Source organism: Stigmatopora nigra, chromosome 7, assembly GCF_051989575.1.
Source record: "Stigmatopora nigra isolate UIUO_SnigA chromosome 7, RoL_Snig_1.1, whole genome shotgun sequence".
In the NCBI taxonomy this organism is placed as follows: Eukaryota; Metazoa; Chordata; class Actinopteri; order Syngnathiformes; family Syngnathidae; genus Stigmatopora; species Stigmatopora nigra.
The window spans coordinates 3959884-3979435 of NC_135514.1; the positions used below are offsets into that span (position 1 = coordinate 3959884).

At 38.1% G+C, this 19552-nt stretch overlaps 1 protein-coding gene across 1 annotated transcript in view; it reads left to right on the forward strand.

Annotated features, from left to right (window-relative positions):
- Positions 1-17151: 17151 nt before the first annotated feature.
- LOC144199946 (nuclear factor of activated T-cells, cytoplasmic 1-like) overlaps positions 17152-19552 on the forward strand; it is a 51261-nt gene continuing 48860 nt past the window's right edge. Inside the window, exon 1 of the mRNA XM_077721850.1 lies at positions 17152-17638. Within this exon, the coding sequence (XP_077577976.1) occupies positions 17620-17638 (19 nt within the window). The 5' untranslated portion in view covers positions 17152-17619. The remainder of the gene's footprint in view (positions 17639-19552) is intronic.

The window sequence follows — 19552 nt, forward strand, 5'->3', positions numbered from 1 at the left end:
ACAAAGATACTAACATCAGTTTTTTTTTTGTTATAATTGAACATGATATTACTGTGTGTGCATGCTTATGTGTTTGTGAATATGGTGACAAAGTGTGTCACTGATGTAACAACATTGCCAAAAAGTCAAATGTGAATACTACAATGTATTTAGAATCAAGAAAGAGGGAGGTAAATGTGATAAGCCAGATACGACAAACACAAACAATCGCACATTCTTACCAAATTGCATTTAGGACTAAAACCTTCATTAATATACTGTGAGACAGTTCTCTCTCTTCAACAACCCCATCCATTTTACCGATGGGTTACAGATGAGAAGCAATAGCTTTCTACACGGGTGGCAAGATTGCAGAATAAAATGTGTGGGTTTTCTCCAGTTATACGTGTAGTATCACGTGTTTGTGCCATCAGGTTTGACAGGCCAGATCACAAACATGTAACCGAGCCTTGCAGATGTGGCTGACACACTGACACCAAGACAAGAAAAGGACCCTCATTTGTTCAACACATCCATTTATGGGTCTTTAAATAGTCCAAACATAGACTGCCTCATGTTTATTTTTCATGTGCCACAGCAGCAACTGATAGACATGGATGCTCATTATCAGTTAGTGTTGCTTCAGAAGAGACCAATATGGGCCCTGTGAGGGTTGTCACTCCAAACGGAGCTATAACGAGCCTTTTAAAAGCACTTTATAAGTTGTACTGTATTTGTTATTTAAAAGTTAGCACAGGGTTGGTTTTTGCCATCATCAATGCATAGACACATGAAGGACAATATGGGCGACCGCCATAGGATCAATGTATTTTTAACCTTAACCATAACCGAAGAGGCCTTTATTTAAAGAAAAATTATATCACCAGTTGTGTTATACAGTTGTGTATTATCCCCCATTTCTACGCAAGTTAGTGGCGTAGTTTGAAGAGATAGGGTGCTTCGCCTGTACCTAGCGCCATCAAAGTATTACTGCTTCCAGGCTAAAATGGCGCAAGAAAATGTTTTTATAACTGTAACAATTTTTTTTTATGATTATGTAGTTGATGATTTTACAGGAAGATCAGGAAAGCCAAGTTTGAGGTTCAAATCAATTATATCCAGAATACACAATTTAATGTCAAGTGTAAAAAGGGCAAACATTATCTAAAAATCTGCTAGTCTAAACATTGGTTTGAGGCTATTATCATTTTATTTCATTTTATTATTCTTTTGTATTTTTGTAGTCTAAGTTTCCTGAAATTTAAATTTGGTGTTTCTGCTAGTGTACATAGGTTTTTATAAATATTAGTTGGGACCGCCTTTGGGTAAGCAAAACCCAATTGTCGTTTATAGATGTCTAATCTAAACTTTTTTATTTCAATTTTAATTTTAAATAACTCTGATGCAGGCGGCCAAGTGGAGCGAGTGGTTAGCCCCTCGGTCTCATAGCTCAGCGGTCCAGGGTTTAAATCCAGGTCGGTCCAACTGCGTCAAAATCTAAATTGAATTAAAACAACATATTGAAACATATCTGCATCTACATTTATTTATAAGTGTATTCAAATAAAGTAAATATCAGTAAATGAAAATTTTTTTCCAGGTCACACCAAATAAATAACAGCTTCATATATTGGTCAGAGGCCTCCTTGACGACTAATAATCAGAATCCCAACCTTTTTGCTTTCATTCATCCTCATAAAGGTTGGGGGATAGCTGGAGCCCGATTAGACTGAGAGGAAAATATATTAAATACTGAAAAAATCTCGTGAATTAAGGTCATTTTTAGCAAGAAGGAACATTTATATCCATGAAAAATATTATAAATACCTATACATACACACTGAAATTGAAAATTATGTTGACTCGCATTCCACTAGATGGTGGCATACTTCAAAAAATGAAATTAAATTGATTGACCAGGTGAATTCACAAATAAGGTTTTTCAGTGCATCCAAAGTGGATATTTATTTATTCATTGAAAGTGTGTTTTGGTTTTTCTTTAATAGGTGCAGGTAGATAGATGCACTTTAAAAAGTGGGGGCCGTGCATACGTTTAAAAACCAGGGCAACAATGCAGATTATTGTTCTATATCAATCATAATTGTAGTTATATTAACATATAGTAGTAGTAGTTTTTTATTGCACATATAAATGCTGTGGCCATTATACTTCTAAAACTACAGATGCTATAACTTTTTGTATCATGGCAGGAAATATGAAAATTGTTTGCCTCCATTACAATGAAATCAATTCATAAAGCAAAACATTTTTTTTAGTTTAAGAAAGAAATTAATTTTGAAATGACATTTTGGGCTGCAAATTGGATCCATTAAAATGTAATACGTTTTTTTAAACTAAATAAGGCTGAGAATGCAATATCTCTGTACTACAACAGATGTCAGCATTGATACATTTACTGGCAGCAAATGGTCCTGGAGCTGTGAAAATCTCACTAAGACTAAGTACTCCAACCTTGATTTGCCAGAACTAATGTAATATATTGAGAAAACTACTTCAGATGGCCATGTTGGTTAAAATTATTATTTATCTTGAGAGTCAACATTTGGGTTATCAATCTGGCCGTCCTGTTCCTGACAGTCTCTGGGCTTCCTTCATCTTCCCCAGAAATTGGAAAATGATTTGTTGCTTTTAATATTGCATTTTTAAAGAATGCGAGAATATATCCAATCAAATCAACTTAAAAATATATTTTTTGAACAGTCTGTGTGTGTTTTGTAAAGCTGTATTTGCTACTCGCCTTGATGATGATGGTTTGCATCTTATAATGTTACTTCTTAATGGTTCTTTGTACTTTGTACAGTTATCACAATGTTTTAGTCATGAATTGCTAATCAGTGAGTGGTTAGTGCGTCAGCCTCACAATTCTGGGGTCCTGGGTCCAAATTCAGGTCGCTCCACCTGTATGGAGTTTGCATGTTGTTGTGGGTTTTCCCCGGGTGCTCTGGTTTTCTCCTACATTCCAAAAACATGCATGGTAGGCTGATTGGACACTCTAAATTCACCATAGGTGTGAGTGTGAATGGTTGTCCTTCCCTTTGTGCCCTTTACGATTAAGGGCATTGTAGTAAGTTATTTTTGTTGTTCTTTGCCCATTTTGCTTAATGCCCATTTAAAGCAATTCAAATTGACTTGGTTGATCTCTGTGATGCCCAATTATCGAAAGCCCTGCTGTGTTGGGTAATGTGTATGTTATGAAATTATTGGATGAAGATATTCCTGACCCCCACATTTGTTCCGCCCAAATGTGGCCCACTCAGAAAAATCACAACAAAATTCAGTTCTGACCTGAATAGTTTTCATAGGCTGACAAATATCAGTGCAACTACTTAAGTTTGCTACTTTCTTTTGTTTAGAAAGTGTATGCAATGAAGTCATTAAATACTATAATGTCATTTTAACTCCTTGATGATCATTTTAGTCAAATCATCTATGGCCCTTTAGCTTGATAATGTTGGCCATACAAATTTTCTTTTAAACTGACAATTGAACAGAGGTCTTTATTCAGCGTAATTTGAATCACAATGATTAAAAAAAAAGAGTGTTCTTAAACCCAGCTAGTGGGGGAGTGAGTGTATAAAAGACTGAATATTTATATAAGACAGCCTGGCAGCAAGACTAAAATGGACACGTGCACACAATGACATGTTAATACTTTCAGGACCACTTTCCAGTTTAGCAATCCTGGATTTCTGCTAAAACCCACAAAGGAGACACAACAGTAATGTGTTCCGACTGGAAGCAGACCCTGACCAATGCCAAAGGGGGAAATCTCCTTCATCTGGAGGTCTCCTCAATCCTAGCCTGGCAAGGCTTTCTGGGAAGTGAGGAAAGCCGAGGTATTGAGTCACACTGGTTTGTTGGGTCAGGGTGGTTTCAGAGGGTTGGAAAAGAATGGTCTTGGAGGAGTCTGTATGCCGTGTGTATTCTCATAAGGGCAAGCAGGGATTCCCTTTGACAAGACCCACGCTTTGTTTTCTTATGGAGAAAAGAGGGGGTGAGTGGGCAGGGGGAATGTTCGAGGGTGGGGGTGAGGAGGTGACGATGTGTGAAATTATATTGTCCAGATGTATTTACAAGCATAACCACAATCACTTGAGAATATAGAACCATTCTATTTGGCTACAGTTTTACTTTGCCGGTGCACAGATGTGTGTTGCAAGCATAGCTTTCTGTATGCTCATACATTTATTGGCACATATGTTCATTTCTTGGTGAGCTTGTGTATATTTTTTTTCCTTCTTTGGCAGCATCGTTGCTACTGATCTCTTTTTACTGGAGAATGATTAGGGGCCCAGACAGTTTCCCAGAAGCCATGGCTGTTATATTTGTGACACATGGGACCTGTTGAATAATGTTGCCTCCTGCCGCTATGGCTGATGAGCCAACAAACCACGGTGGCATCTCACATGGTGGGAGTGTGTCATAATCATAAATCCATCATGTATGTTAGCTCAGTAAAGCAGAACAGTACCATATGCTGTGATGAGACAACATGCATCTATTCTATAGTCATATTGCTTATCCTGTTCAACAGATGGAGGAAACAAAAGTTCATGATGTAATGTTTATAGTTTCAAGATTTGATGTGGTGGCCCAGTAGGCCGAGTGATTACTACGCTGGCCATAGAGTTCTGAGAGCGAGGGTTCAATCCCAGGTCCTGTGTGGAGTTTTTGTGTTATCCCTGGGTTGGTGTGGTTTTTCTCTGGGTACTCTGGTCTCCTCCCACATCCCAAAAACTTGCAGAGTAGGCTGATTCAACACTTAAAGCAGGGGTAGGGAACCTATGGCTCGGGAGCCATATATGGTTCTTTCCATGGGTGCATATGGCTGTCCACTAACCTGAGAGGTAAAATATGCAAATCACTGGTGAGAGAACTGAGTCCCGAACGCACCAATAGTAGCAACACTGGCGTTGACCTACCTCTAGCACCACTTTAATCATAATTTTGTTTTTCAATACTCGTCCGCATGCAAAATCTCATTGATCCTGATTGATTAGCAACAGACTAACAATGTTTTCAAAATAATTCGGGGACTTTTTATACTTTAAAAGTGGTGAAATGACAAAAAATCACACATTTTCATATATTTTTACTTTTCAATCCTGAGAATGGCTCTCAAGAAATAACATTATAAAAATGTGAATTGTTTATGGCTCTCTCTGTCAAAAAGGTTCCCGACCCCTGCTCTAAATTGTCCCCAGGCATAACTGTGAATGGTTGTTCGTCCTCTTGTGTCCTGCGATTGGTTGGCCACCAATTCAGGATGCCCTTTTGCTACCCATAGTTGTCTGGGATAGGCTCCAGCACCGGTGTGAGGATAAGTAGTGTGGAAATTGAATGAAACAAATATTTTATGTGTGTAATGGTCTGTATGTGTGGGTAATGGTATGCATGTGCATGATTGCTTCCGTTTATAAGTAATAATATGACAATTGAGTTATAACACAGTTTGGAAAATAATATCACATACTGAGTCAGACTGCATTAATGTCGTTCTCAATACTGCTCAAAGTTGGTGGGGTGCACATTTACATGCGGGACATGTGTTATATACGTGGGCGGAGGGCCCTAAAGCAGGCAAGCGTGGCAACTCTGACGGTGACAATATTTCTTTGTTGTGACTTGGCGAGCTTGGGAGAAGGTGATGGAGACGTGGATCAGAGAGGTCGGTGAACGTGGCGTGGAAGTTGAGAGCCGTGAGGTCAGTGGGCGAATTAAAGGCGAGTCTACAAGATCCGTGGGTATAAACATAGTCCCAGGGCAAAACCAAGAATTCGGATATCATGCAACAAGAACAGGAAGTAACGCCAGAATGCACTGACAGTAAACTGATAGAGTCCATCCAGCGACGTGGTTAACATTGTCACATCTGTTCTCTTCTCAGTTCTTCAGACCTCACAACATGTTTTCTCAAACTGTGAAAACGAATGAAGCAAACATCATAGCATTCTTTTTCTTTTGCCAACCATTTCAATTTTTTATCTGGATTTTGTCAAACATTGAAAAACAATCATTTAGACATGGATTAAGACATCAAATATGTATGATGGGATGCTGCTAATCCCCCCCAAAAAGCTTTTTTTCCTCCTAAATAATGTATAGGCAATGCACTGTACAAATAATACTCCCGAAAAATAAACAATGGTGATCATACATCCCACCTTAAACATGTTATACAAATAACAATCTCTATGTACACAGCATGTAATAAAGAACTTCAGCCAGGCCCTGTTGGAAAACAAAGTACACAGTACTTTTCAGTGTTGCAAGGCTTTGGACTTTTAGTCAATAAAAGTGGGCTCTAACTTCAGCAATGTCCAATGTGAGGGTCTGTCTATCTACTTGCCTATCAAAGTTTCTTGTACAAATATGTCATTCATTATTTAACTCATATTCTGTCTAAAATAATGCAAGAACTGATTTACACTGCGGGTGGTCACTATGATGACGCCATTGGCAACAACTACTGTAAAACAACTAAAAATTAATCCCAGATCCTGACAGTTGTTGAAATGAAATGGTTATTTGACAAGTGAGACTGCTTACTTACTTGTACTGAAAATGTGCTTTTTTCCCTCTTTTTTTTTTAATAAACCATGCGAATGATCAGCAAGAGAAGAAGCCAGTTTTCCTATGTTTTATGATGAGGGATCCCTCATTACACGATTATGCTATTGGGTTTCAGTGTGGAGGGTCCAAACTGCAGCATCAGAGTATTCCTCCTTATTGCGATCACTGTCTGAGGTCTGAAGCACCACTCTTGGATTGAAGTGAGCCATCTACCACTAGCTCGGCTTTCCAGTAACTAGGGATTTGCTTAAGGATGCATGGTGAAAGGAAAGGGCGTTAGATTCAGCCACACAGCATGGCAGCACAATTTCTCCCTGTGGAGCACCACTTAGTTGTGTCAAGTTTCATCTCAGCACAAACTCATTGGCGTCGAAATTAAAAGGGAAAAAGGAAAACTCTAGCACCCCAGGTGTTAATGTGTGTATGAAAATAAAAGAGGATATTTGAATCCAGAAAATAGTGAGTCATCGAGACCAAATGTTTTTTTTTCTTTTTTTTTCTTTTTATGTGAACACTCACTCAAATCTGGACTATGTGCCTCTGTCAAGCATATGTAGCATATGCCTGTGAGTGTGAGTGCTTGTTAAAGGCCTTAAGAAGCAACCTACTGATGCAAGTCCCACATCCATGCTATCGGTACACTAGTGATGTGAAGGAAGTCAAGGTCAAACCTCGGCCTCAGATGTCACTCAAACCTTAAAGGTCACTCTACATGGCTTATTCATCATGTGATGCATTTTGCACCAATAGCATTGCCATGAAGAGAATCAGTGGAGGGGTCTGACTAAAAATGTGGTCTAAACCCCTTTTATTGTGGCAGTGAGCGAAATTGAAAGAGAAAAAGCATCTTGAAAATGGAGCTTAGTTAGACTTTGATGTGGACTATATTTTAAGAATTAGACAATAAAAAAACATCTTGACATTAAAAGAGGACCCTTGAATAATTTTGTAAACACTATCAATCAAGTATCTGCATCAATGTCCTTCTTCAACTCAACTCAATTCAGCTCAAATGTACAGAACCACATTAATTTTAGGGCACATGTGTCAAAGTGACGGCCTGGGGGCCAAATCTGGCCCGCCGCATCATTTTGTGTGGCCAGTGAAAGTAAATCATGAGTGCCGACTTTCTGTTTTAGCATCAAATTAAAATGAAGAGTATAGATGTATTTACATTTCCTGATTTCCCCCTTTTAAATCAATAATTTTCATTTTTAAATCATTTTTTCTGTGTTTTTATTTCAAAAATCATTTTGTAAAATCTAAAAATATATTTTAAAAAAAAGGTAAAATAAACATTGTTTTAGATCTATACAAAAATGAATATTCAGGGCTTTTAATCCAGTCATATTAATCTATTCATAAAAAAAATCTAAATATTTTATCTAAAATAGTCTCCTCTTGAATGGACCAGAGGTCAAATTGTGACTTGGATGTAAAAGCATTCATATAAAATAAAATAGAAATAAGGGTGTGAGCACATTTTTTAAAACGGTATGTTACGAGCCTAAATGGGATAAGTTGCAAAACCCATCACCTGACTGACAGGCTCCCCACCCCTCGGGTAAAAGCACACCAAGTAAAACAACTGTCAACTGGACATCTGCCATGGTTTCCAGGCAACTCAGAAAAACAACAGGAAACATCAGCGGGGTCCCATCACCAATTGCGATACGAAAAAAAGGGACACTGAGTGGAGAAATTAGTGAAAAAGAGAGGAAGCAGACAGGAGTTGATCCCATTCGACCCCTTGCACCTCCACTCCCAAAAATAAAATGTACTCAAATAATGGTGTGTTTGCCTTGCTGTTCTGTTAAAATAACAGACATACACAATTGGATAAAATGGGGCTACAAAGTGGTATGATTAATTAAATGTAGTAATCCATGTGGTTCACCGCACTTAAAAAAGAACGATAGTTTGGCTTTTCTCTAAAAATGTTCATCTACACTAATACATTTACTTACAAAATTGGTTCCAGAAGTGGTTTTGTTACATAATTTGTTTTTTTGCAAAAAGAGATGCATTTTACTGTTAAAAGTCTTAATCTTAGTCTTAAAACTACTTACTAAACCCTTCAAACGTGATGAAAAGATACCACTTTTGGCCTCATGATGGTGTAGAGGTTCACTAGCCAGACAATTTGAGATAGATTTTTCCCATTGTGGTGTTCATAACCTGAATATTTTAGTATGTAGGGACATTTGTGAGTCGAGGTATCATTGTATTATTTTATTGTCAACTTGTATCAGAGACATTGTAGTGAAGAATAGTCATGGTAAGCTTTCAAATGTAAAGATAACAAATGACAAACAATAACTTGGACTTTGAAATGGGGAAAATGCTCACCTAGAGAAATATCGGGATGAAGGAAAATTAGTTCATATATAAACGTACTTTGTGACGGCCCGGTGGATTGAGTGGTTAGCATGTCGGCCTCATAGCTCTGGTGTCAGGAGTTAAAATCCAGGTTGATCCAGGTGTTGAGTTTGCGTGTTATCCCGGGGCCTGCATGGGTTTTATCTGGGTACTCCAGATGGATGCTAGGCTGTTCGTACACTCTAAATTGCCCCAAAGGTATGAGTGTGGTTGTGAATTGTTTTCCGTCTCCTCGTGCCCTGCAATCGGCAAGCCACTGATTCAGGGTTTCTCCTGCCTCTGGCCCAAAGTCAGCTAGGGTATGCTCCAGCACCACCCAGTGTGCCGAGTTAGGATAAAGCGGTTCATAAAATGAATGAATGAACAGCATACTTTGCCTGAAGTGATGATTCTGCCCTGTAGACTCAAATGAGTGGCCACAGTGGTGAAGATGAATGTGAACAGTTATGGGACCTAAAAATATACTGTACTGTAGCTTCCTCTGTGTTACCTTTGTCAAGGTGCCATTCCAACAAATTTTGAAAAAAGAAATGGGAGGTGGAACGTTGGGTTCCCCTAAAAAATTCAAAAGGCTTTTCTCCAAACATAATAAACCAATGCACTTAAAACCCACAAACTAACACGTTAAAAGCTGCCTCACTGCAAACTTTACAATAATTTTAAATGATAGCAAGGCACCGAATTTATTTTTGTATTTTTAGGTTGGGAATTGTTCACACTTGATCATTCTATACAAACTGATTAATCAGGTTATGTCTGACCTCAGTGTCTCATACAAACCTGGATTAAAGATTCAGATTCCTGTATTGTATGTATTCACTGGAGTCATGATTACTTCAACAGTAGTGTAAGAACTAATATGTATTGTCATGAGAAAATTATATATTTCATTATTTTAATTGTATATTATTTAATTGTGGCTTTGTGAACTATTTTAATGGTCAATCTACAACCACTTAACATTTCAAAATGTGGTGGCAAGGTGGCTGAATGTTTACCACGTCATCATCACAGTTCTGAGATCGAGTTCAATCACTGGCTCCTTGTTTGCTTCTTGTGTGGTGTTTGTATGTTATCCACATGCCTACGTGGGGTTTTCTCTGGGTGCTTGGTTTTCAAAAAAATACAAATAAATAAATACATTTTTGAGGAATACAACTTTTTATTTGGGACAACTTAAAAACAAGTTTGCTTTCATTTAAAAGTTTGCTCCTTGAAAAAATTAATGCTTTGATCATAACAAGCACTGAATTATTGACATTTAGGATGATTTGGATACGTTAGTTTACATGAAGTTAAATCTTTCATGGCAAAAATATATTATTCTCGTGGTACAAGATTGAAAATATTTGTCATACTTGTGTTCTTAGTTAATATATTTTCTATTTTTTTTCACCGGATGAGTGACCTTGTGCTTCTCACCCGTGCACTTGATATTTAAGGAAGCTTGTCACCAACAGTTGTTGTTAAATAACTACCTCGCTTACGGCTGTGGGCATCTTAAGTCTCCTTCGACTTCTCCTGCCTACATACTGTTGTCTTTACTATGTGAACATTGTTAAAGTTTGCATCCTTAGTATACTTGTGACGGCCTGGTGGGCCGATTTCTGGGGTTGAGGGTTCAATGCCAGGAAGTTTCTCACTGTGTGGAGTTTGCATGTTCTCCTCTGCCTTACCTGGGTTTTCTCTGGGTACTCCAGGTTCCTTCCACATCCCAAAAAGAATGCCTGTAGGCTGGTTGAACACTACAAATTGCCCCTCGGTGAGTGTGAGCATGAATGGTCTGTCTCCTTATGCCCTGAGATTGGATTGCCACCAATTCTTTCCTGGTGTTTGAAATCAGATGGGATAAGCTCCAGCAACCCTTGTTTAGAAAAAGTGGTTTAGAAAATGAATGAATGTCTGCATTAAGAAGAGAAGAGTGCATTTATATTTAGACAGAATTTATCTTATCATTTTGTGTGTTACTGAAACTGTAAAGAATGTCAACCGCGTTGGGCAGAAAAAGAATCCGACTGTTGAATTATTAGTTTATTATCACCCTGGCAATAGGGTACTTTTCAAAGCTCTTGCTTGACTAATCATCTGTGTTGAAGTAGGAAAAGAGTCTCATCGGTCAGATATCTTTGACCTACACAAGGTGTTATTGTCCACAGGCTCGAATTAGTTGCACATGTGGGTAAGATAAGAATAGCCATCATGGAGCTCTTATCAAAACTTACACTGTCAGCAAAATAAGAAGTAGAGAGAAAAAAAATAGTCCAGTAATAAGTCATTAGTAAACCAACTAAAAACATTCAAGTCCTGCAGAACCATTATTGCTTAGACATTAACAAATAATGACCAGCCTCAATAGACCTATATGATTTTTTTTCTTTAACGTGATACTCAAATTATTTCGCTTTTACCAGCGATACTTTACAATTTCAACCTAAAAGAGGAACAATTTACAAATCCTTTGAAAGTGTATAGCACTTTATGGTCTAATAACTCACTTCTCTTGCCAATGTGTCTGCACTTTTTTGGGGTCGGGTAAATTATGAGGTTAATTCGCGTTTCTACAAGTGAATAAAAAGTGCAGTTTCAAGTACTAAGCTAAACTCTTTAGTGTAGCAATAATATCAATCAATTATTCTTTTGGGGAGATGTTATGTCAAGGAGTGTAATATCCTTTTTCCTTGCATTCCCCCTAAAAAAAGGGTCATGTGACGATGACAGTTCTGCTTCTTTGGTTTACAGGCCAGACAAGTATGCTACTTCCTGTTCATAAGAGGAATCTCAGAAAAACCCAGTAGCTAAACATACTGCAGAGTCCAGACACGCCTAAGATAGCTCTTAGCAGTTCTCTATTAGAAGCAATGAAGTATGCTCCACACAGCTATTTTTTAAAGAAGAAAGAAGGGGGAAGTGAAGTGATTAAACTATTCACAACTTACCCAAAATGTTCATTTAAACACATCACCAGTTATATATGTGAGAAATAAAAAAATGCAAAAGATAATGAGTCATCATGTCTGTGGTAACAGTTGCTAATGATGCTGGTGATAAATAACCAGGATGAGTGAGAAAAAAAGTTATAACGACTTCATGAAATGTATTAAAAGCTGTCTGAATCACATTGTGGTTATTTTATTTTTATTTTTTTATTTTTTTTTTCAAGATAATTATAGAGTAGGGAACTCAAGATGTGCACATTTTTTCCGAATCTATCTGAAACAAGGATTAGATGCATGTAACGAGACAGAAGAATAAAGAGGAGAAACATAACATTTCCTAAACATTGGTTGTGTGTTAAGCATTCATGTTTGTGTAAACATCATTCTTAACCAAAAGATATAATATGACAACCTTGGCTTAAACTGAAAAGAATACAAGCATTGATCGGTGCAAATGGGTGCAAATCTTTGGGTGAGGTGTAGTTGTAGCCTGCTTCCTCAGCCAAACCACACATTAGTTAGGCTGCCAACTACAGTACTATTAAAGCCAACTATAGTCAGAAAAATTGATGTGTATTCCCTCTCCCAGATATACCAAATGCAAAAAGCGAATAACAGTTTGAAAGGGGAAAAAATATTAAGCACATGAAGTATATTCTATTTTGCAGTGCTCGAACAATAGACAATTACTTAATCCAACAAAATCAAGACAAACTGACATGACAAGTAAATGCGAAGGTCACATGTGTCTATTTACCCTCTATGGGCAGTATTCACTTTATGTGAAATATGAGTATGGAAAAGGCTGCTCATAAATTTAAGCATGTTGCTCATGTTCACCACAGTCATGTTGTGGCATTTCTGTATGTGTCTTGTCACAGGCCTGATGCAGGATTATAAATCAATCATTTGTGCATTCATTTCAATTTCAACACCGCTTATCCTTGTTCGAGTCGTGATGTGCTGGAACCTATCCTATGCAGACTTCGGGTGAAATGCGGACCATACCCTAGACGAAGGGTGTCAGCTGTATTTAACGTCAACTGTATTTCACGTGGGCCAGACCTATAATATTTAGATTTTTTAAAAATAAATCGATTAAAAGAACTGCATTAAAACGACTGAATATTCCATTTTTTATAGATCTAAAACAATGTTTATTTTATATATATATATACATACATATATATATATATATATATATATATATATATATATATATATATATATATATATATATATATATATATATATATATATATATATATATATATATATATATATATATATATATATATATATATATATATATATATATATATATATATATATATATATATATATATATATATATATAATATATATATATATACATATATATATTTTTTTTTTATTATTATTATTTTTTTTTATTTTCTTGGACACAAGGAGACAGAAAGACAACCATTCACGCTCACACTTATACCTGGGGGCAATTTAGTGTGTTCATCCACATTACTGACCTAGGATCGACCCCCCGACCCCCAAAAATTGTGGCCAACACGCTAACCACTCCACCACTGGGCCGTACTTTTAATATACCATTCTATTCTGTCCATTTTTTAACATTTCTTTGAAAGTGCCTTTTGGTTCTTCGGCACACATTGTCCCAATCCTTAAAATTTGAATTGGCAGATTATGAATCGCAGTATGGATGCTCCTAAATTTCAAAAAACATTGCCTAGTAGAATGAAATCTACCAAGGGAATTTGTACATAAAATTGAGTCCCAATTCCACAACGACACAGCCAAGCTCTTGACACACTACATATATTAAGCTGAAAAAAACTGATATTACATTTATTTAAATGGGAACAACAAATACCTCACATGGAAATATGCCATTTATACTCTTAATGCTTTGAGATGGTGGACTGTAATGGATTCCCTCAAGGGATAACATGACAAGAAAGAATCATGTAAGTTTCACGGAGAAAAAAAACGGAATCGTGCACATCAGTCTTGGTTCATTTTTTAAAGTGGTAATATGACAGGTGAGCACATGGCTTTAACGCTTTACATCTATTGTTGAGATGCACATTTTAATAAAATATAGACTGCCAATTAGCTTGATGATTTGCTGTTACAAGAAGGGACTCACTTTATTGTTGACGGACACTCAAACTAATGATACTTTGCTCAGTAGCACGGAATCCATCAAGATAAGTCAAAAGACTGCTACTGAACCATGCCACACCACAGGTTTTTAAAACTGCTTGCCAACAAGTGAAAGCTCATCCTGCTGACAGTGCCAATCAGTTGCACAGCTCCGTTTTTTTTTCCTACCGCAGGTTTGTATCATAATTCACGTTGACTATATGATGCTGCTTTTTCATCTTTCAGCTCACACGTGCACATGAGCCAAGCCACAGCTGACGCCAGAGACGGAGCTACTGCGAGCAAAGAAAACAAAACACACTCACTTTCTCTCCCTGCTGTCTGCTTGTACCCACCTCTAAACTACAGTCTGCTTCTGATTATGTGATCATCCATTTGGTTTGCCATCAGGCATTCAAACCGGCAGGATAGTTTTTTTCTTTTCTAGAAATCTGGCCCCTAACCAATATATATTACATAGGAGCTTGTCTAAGCCATGGTTAATCGCTCTTGTGGCTAGCGATAGTCCAATTGCACCGAGGTATGTTTTTTACTTTAAAGTTTTAAATATTTCCACACTACATGTAACCCACATAATGGTGTCTGTATTTTGCCATATACTGTACATTTGTAGTGCCAGTCATTAGAATATGAGTTCCAAGTATCATTATAATGCACATCCATTAAAAAAGTTCAATTTGAATTATTCATGTGAGCTGACAGCTATTTTGCTGAATGATCCATTTTTATAATCCCCCCTGTATTATAATGTCTTTAGGGAACTAATGGAATTACATTTTCAGTAAACAAGTCCTACATGTGGTCTTAGTTATCTCTATTACGTGTACTTAACAATTTCATCAATATTGCCTAAAAGAACTCATTTCTCCATTAAGGTAATCATAGTTTAGCAATATGTGAGGTTAAGGTGATTATTAGTTCAGTTTGTTTTGAAGTAGTACGGTACAATTTAGTTTGTCCGTTCATATCATAACCCTCTTACTTATCCTGGAACAGCTTTTTTTTTTTTTGCAATGGGCAATGTGGGTGACCACTCAAAGCGCAATCCACTTAGGGGCGCACGAGAGTCCTCATCCTAGAATATATATTACCAGTAGTTGTCCAGACTACTATCACTCATTTTCCATTGGAGTAGAGAGTTTACACAGGGGGCATTGCCTCCTCCTAGAGTAATAGAACACAGCACTTTGTATGTGTGCCCACCAGACCGTGTGTTGGTTTATACAGTCCCATGCAAAAGTTTTTGCCCCTTCCTGATTTTGTTTGTTTTTGCATATTCATCACACACACACACACACACACACACACACACACACACACACACACAGGTTTCAGACCATCAAATGAATTTTCGTATGGAAGGAAAGAGAAAATGCCGTTTCTAAACAATGATTTTATTTACCAATGCAGAAAACTTTACAAACTTTTCTGGCCCTCTGTGAAAAAGTAATTGCACCCCTTTTGTTAAATGACAAAATAACTGTGACTAATCACAATTGTAGGAAAGCTGAGTTCAATTTCACAGGCCACACCCACACCAGATTACCACCACATGTGGTGAATCAGGAAAACACTTAAATAGAATGTATCCAACAAAATGACGTAGGCTACAAGATCAGAGCATCATGCCACACGATCCAAAGAAATTCAAGAAGAAGATTAAAAAAGTGATAGACACCTATCAGTCTGGAAAAGGTTAAAAAGCCATTTCCAAGGCTTAGGGGCTCCAGGAAACCACTGTTAGAGCCATTATCCACAAAGCGAGAGAACTGGGAACAGTGGCAAACCTTCTCCGGAGTGTTTGGCCAGCTAAAATTACGACAACTCTTCCAGGAGGTCACAAAAGAACCTAGAAAGAAATTGAAAGAACTTGATGATCCCCCATAATTTTGGAAGAAAATTCTGTGGACTAATGAGTCAAAAGTTGAACTTATTGGAAGGTGTGCAACCCGTCACATTTGGCAAAAAAAATGGCGCAGCATGGTGGTGGCAGTGTGATTGTCTGGTGCTGGTTGCCTTCCTCAGGACGAGGGTCACTTGCTGTAATTAATGGAGGAATAAAGTCTGCTGTCGACCAGCAAATTTTAGAATGTCTGGCCCTAAATCCGTACCCTTAAACTTCAGCACTCTTGTAGCATGCAGCATGACAACACACATAGCGCCCGAGCCATATAAGAACCACATACGGCTCCGAGCCATATGCACCTATCAAAAGAGCCACATACGGCTCCCGATCCATATACACCTATCAAAAGAGCCACATATGGCACCCGAGCCTTATGCAACTATAAAAAAGAGCCACATACGGCTTCCGAGCCATATGCACCTATCAAAAGAGCCACATATGGCTCCTGAGCCCTGGGTTCCCTACCACAGCCCCAGACATTTAAAACAGAAGTCTCCAAACCGGTCGTCGAGGGTCCCTGTGGGTGTAGGTTTTTGTTCCAACCAATCCAACACAAACAGTTAAACCAATGAGGTTTCTGCTGAAAAAAGAAGTAACTGACTGCAATCCACTAATTGCACTTCTAGAATACCAGAGTGGTGGAAAAGTGTCCTCTTACAGGTTGGAATGAAAACCCGCACCCACTGTGGCCCTTTCTGGAATGATTTGGGGACCACTGCATTAAAACGTCTAAAGCAGGTGTCATTGGTAGTATACCTTTTAAGTCAGGGGTGGCCAAGTCCGGTCTTCGAGAGCCCCTTTCCAGTCTTTTCATGGCTACTTCCACCATCACACCTGAATCAAATAATTAAGTTCAGTATGAAGCTTCTGGACAGCCTGCTGATGAGTTGATCATTTGATGCAGGTGTGGTAGAGGAGGGAGATATGGAAAACACACTCTAAGTCAGCTCCCCATCTCATATCATTTTCTGAACTGCTTTATCCTCACTAGGGCCACGTCGCGGTCACTTTGGGCTATCATAGTAATACCATTATTATCAGTTGTTGGTCATTAATGTAACTGGTATGTTGAAATGGATTAAACGTGTGTAGACAAACAAACACAAAAAAGTGAAGATGTGCGCGCGCACTAATATACACAAACAATGAAACATTGCACACAAGAAACCCACGCACACGCGCGCACTTTGGGATCTTGCGTTGGAAACCGTCGCTCCGACCAGGAGCTCGCAAGCCGGCTAGCCGGCGTCATGGATGGGCGGCGCGCTGACGGAGATCGCAGGGTGTTTTCCAGCTTTAAAAGAACCAGAGACTGCCCCTTTGACAAAGCCGCGCTGCGTCATCGACCTGGGGAGACTCTTGCTGGAGAACTTCAATGGCCATACGGCAGAAGAACGCACCTCAGCCTTATTAGTCTCATCATCTCATTCATTCGGCTAGTACTCATCCGATGTGTAATACTCGTAAATAATCAAGTCCATCACGTTGCTGCAAATTGGTAGTTGACTTGCGATTTTATGATCGAGCGCGCACTATATGATTCTTGACTCTCAGCCGGAGAAAGTTGTGCACCGCTTGTTGAATGCAGGATACTCCGTTTGAGCGTCTTTTCCAAGCGCAGCTTTGAAGCTTCAGCCAGCAAGGAGTTCAATCGTCTCTCTCGCCGAAATGAAATCTGCAGAAGAAGGTAAATTCGCAATACACGAGTTTGCCATGTGTTGATGTCTGGCGTTGCTTGCGTCTAAAGAAACTGATATAGGAATCATCCTGGCAACCATCATTTGTCAACATTTCCTGACACGATAGCAGATAAATGCACATCAGTCTTGAATTACCTCAAAAAGTATTATTGTATCTTATCCATTTATAAAGATGAAGTGAATTTGGTATGCCATGCAACACTTCGAGTTTAACATTCAATGTAGTGAATTTTGCTCTATGAAGTTTCATAGAAACTATCTGCAATATTGGGTGTCAATATTTGTTATTCACAGATTTTCCTATACATTTTATAGATGCTTATATTACACCCAGCTTCTAAAATCTAGATAATTATTAAATGTAATAAATATTATGATAAAAGTATGAAGGAATATGTAGGAAAGCAATTAAGTGTTGATAAATCGAGCAATTAGTTCTGTTTGCAAGAGGCATACGGATTCATCCTCCCTTTTCTTTTCTTTTTTTAAACACAAATGATCTTGCAGCCTTAATTCATGATTAATGCTGCAAAATTTCATTGGGTACAACAAACGTCATTGATAGTTTGCCTTGTGCGGTTTCCAGTGCTGATGTCAGTGGCTTTGCAGAGTTGGGATATCATTTTGACTTTGATATTTCAGATGAACGGGTGCGGGTTTTATTATTATTCATTTTGGACTCAAATCGTCTAATTGGTAACAGATGTTTGCATGTGTGCGTGAGTAAATCTATGTCTGCTTGCGTGTGCGAGAGAGGCATAGACTTGTGTCTTTTTAGGGATGCCGAGTAGCTTGCTTGGCAGAGTATCATACTTAACCACTCACAGCCTCCTCAGCAGTATTCCGCCAAAGTCTGCTTTATTATCTCACAACTTCACAAGTCCAACGCTAAAAAGCACACATCCTATTGGGGTCCTGCCATAGACTGCACTCAGTCTGTGTAATAAATAAGGGCCTGGGATTCTTTGCTCAAGAAGATACAGATGGCTTCTGTGGGCAACCACCTATCTGTCCCTGAGGTCCCGTCGTTCTTAACCAACAGTAGACCACAATCCCTGTAGACAGATATATTCATACTTTAGGCATGCATGCTTGGTTGTGCTAAAAGTGCTTTTTAAAAAAAATGGCATAAATGGGAACATTTGGACGGAAGATATAGAGTACATCACGTCACATTGTTTATTAATATACTGTTGCTTAGATGATGTTTAATCACACTTTAATGAATAGCAGACTTACACAGGGTCCCGTAGAAGGACTTTAAATCGGAATATGTTCATTCATTTTTGTTATTAGTATGACCGATGAAACCTTAAAAATTATGCAAAATGATTTGGGAGAGAAAAAGTGAAAAGCAACATTTGGTGGAGTATTGTGTGAAGGAAGAATGATGTGTTGTGTATAATGGCAAAATGGAAAATAAACTGCTGAAACTTTTAGCAAAGTAAGTCAGGCTTAGAGTAAGGAGGTGTGTCACACTGGGTGGAGTGGGCAGGCACAGTATGTCATCTGTTGGTCTTGAGAAGAGCATAAGCCAGAAAAGCAAAGCATCAGAAGAGATTAAACTGGACACCTTTTAAGGGATATAGCGATGAGTTTTCAAGAAGATCAAGAATTCAATTTGAGTTATATGTTTGAGCACAGCCAGTGTGTTTATCAGTCTCAGAGAGGTGAGTTATGAAAATGCATTTCTTAAGGAAATTTATACTTGTTGGATTTTTACTTATTGAAAATTACTACTCTTTGTAATATTATATAAAATGTTATATATCCACCATTTTAAAGTAATAAAGAGCAAGAATTCAACTTGAGTTTTATGTTTGCGCTCAGCCAGTGTTTATCAGTCTCACAGAGGTGTGTTATTAAAATGCATTTCTTCCAGTAATTTATACTTGCTGGGT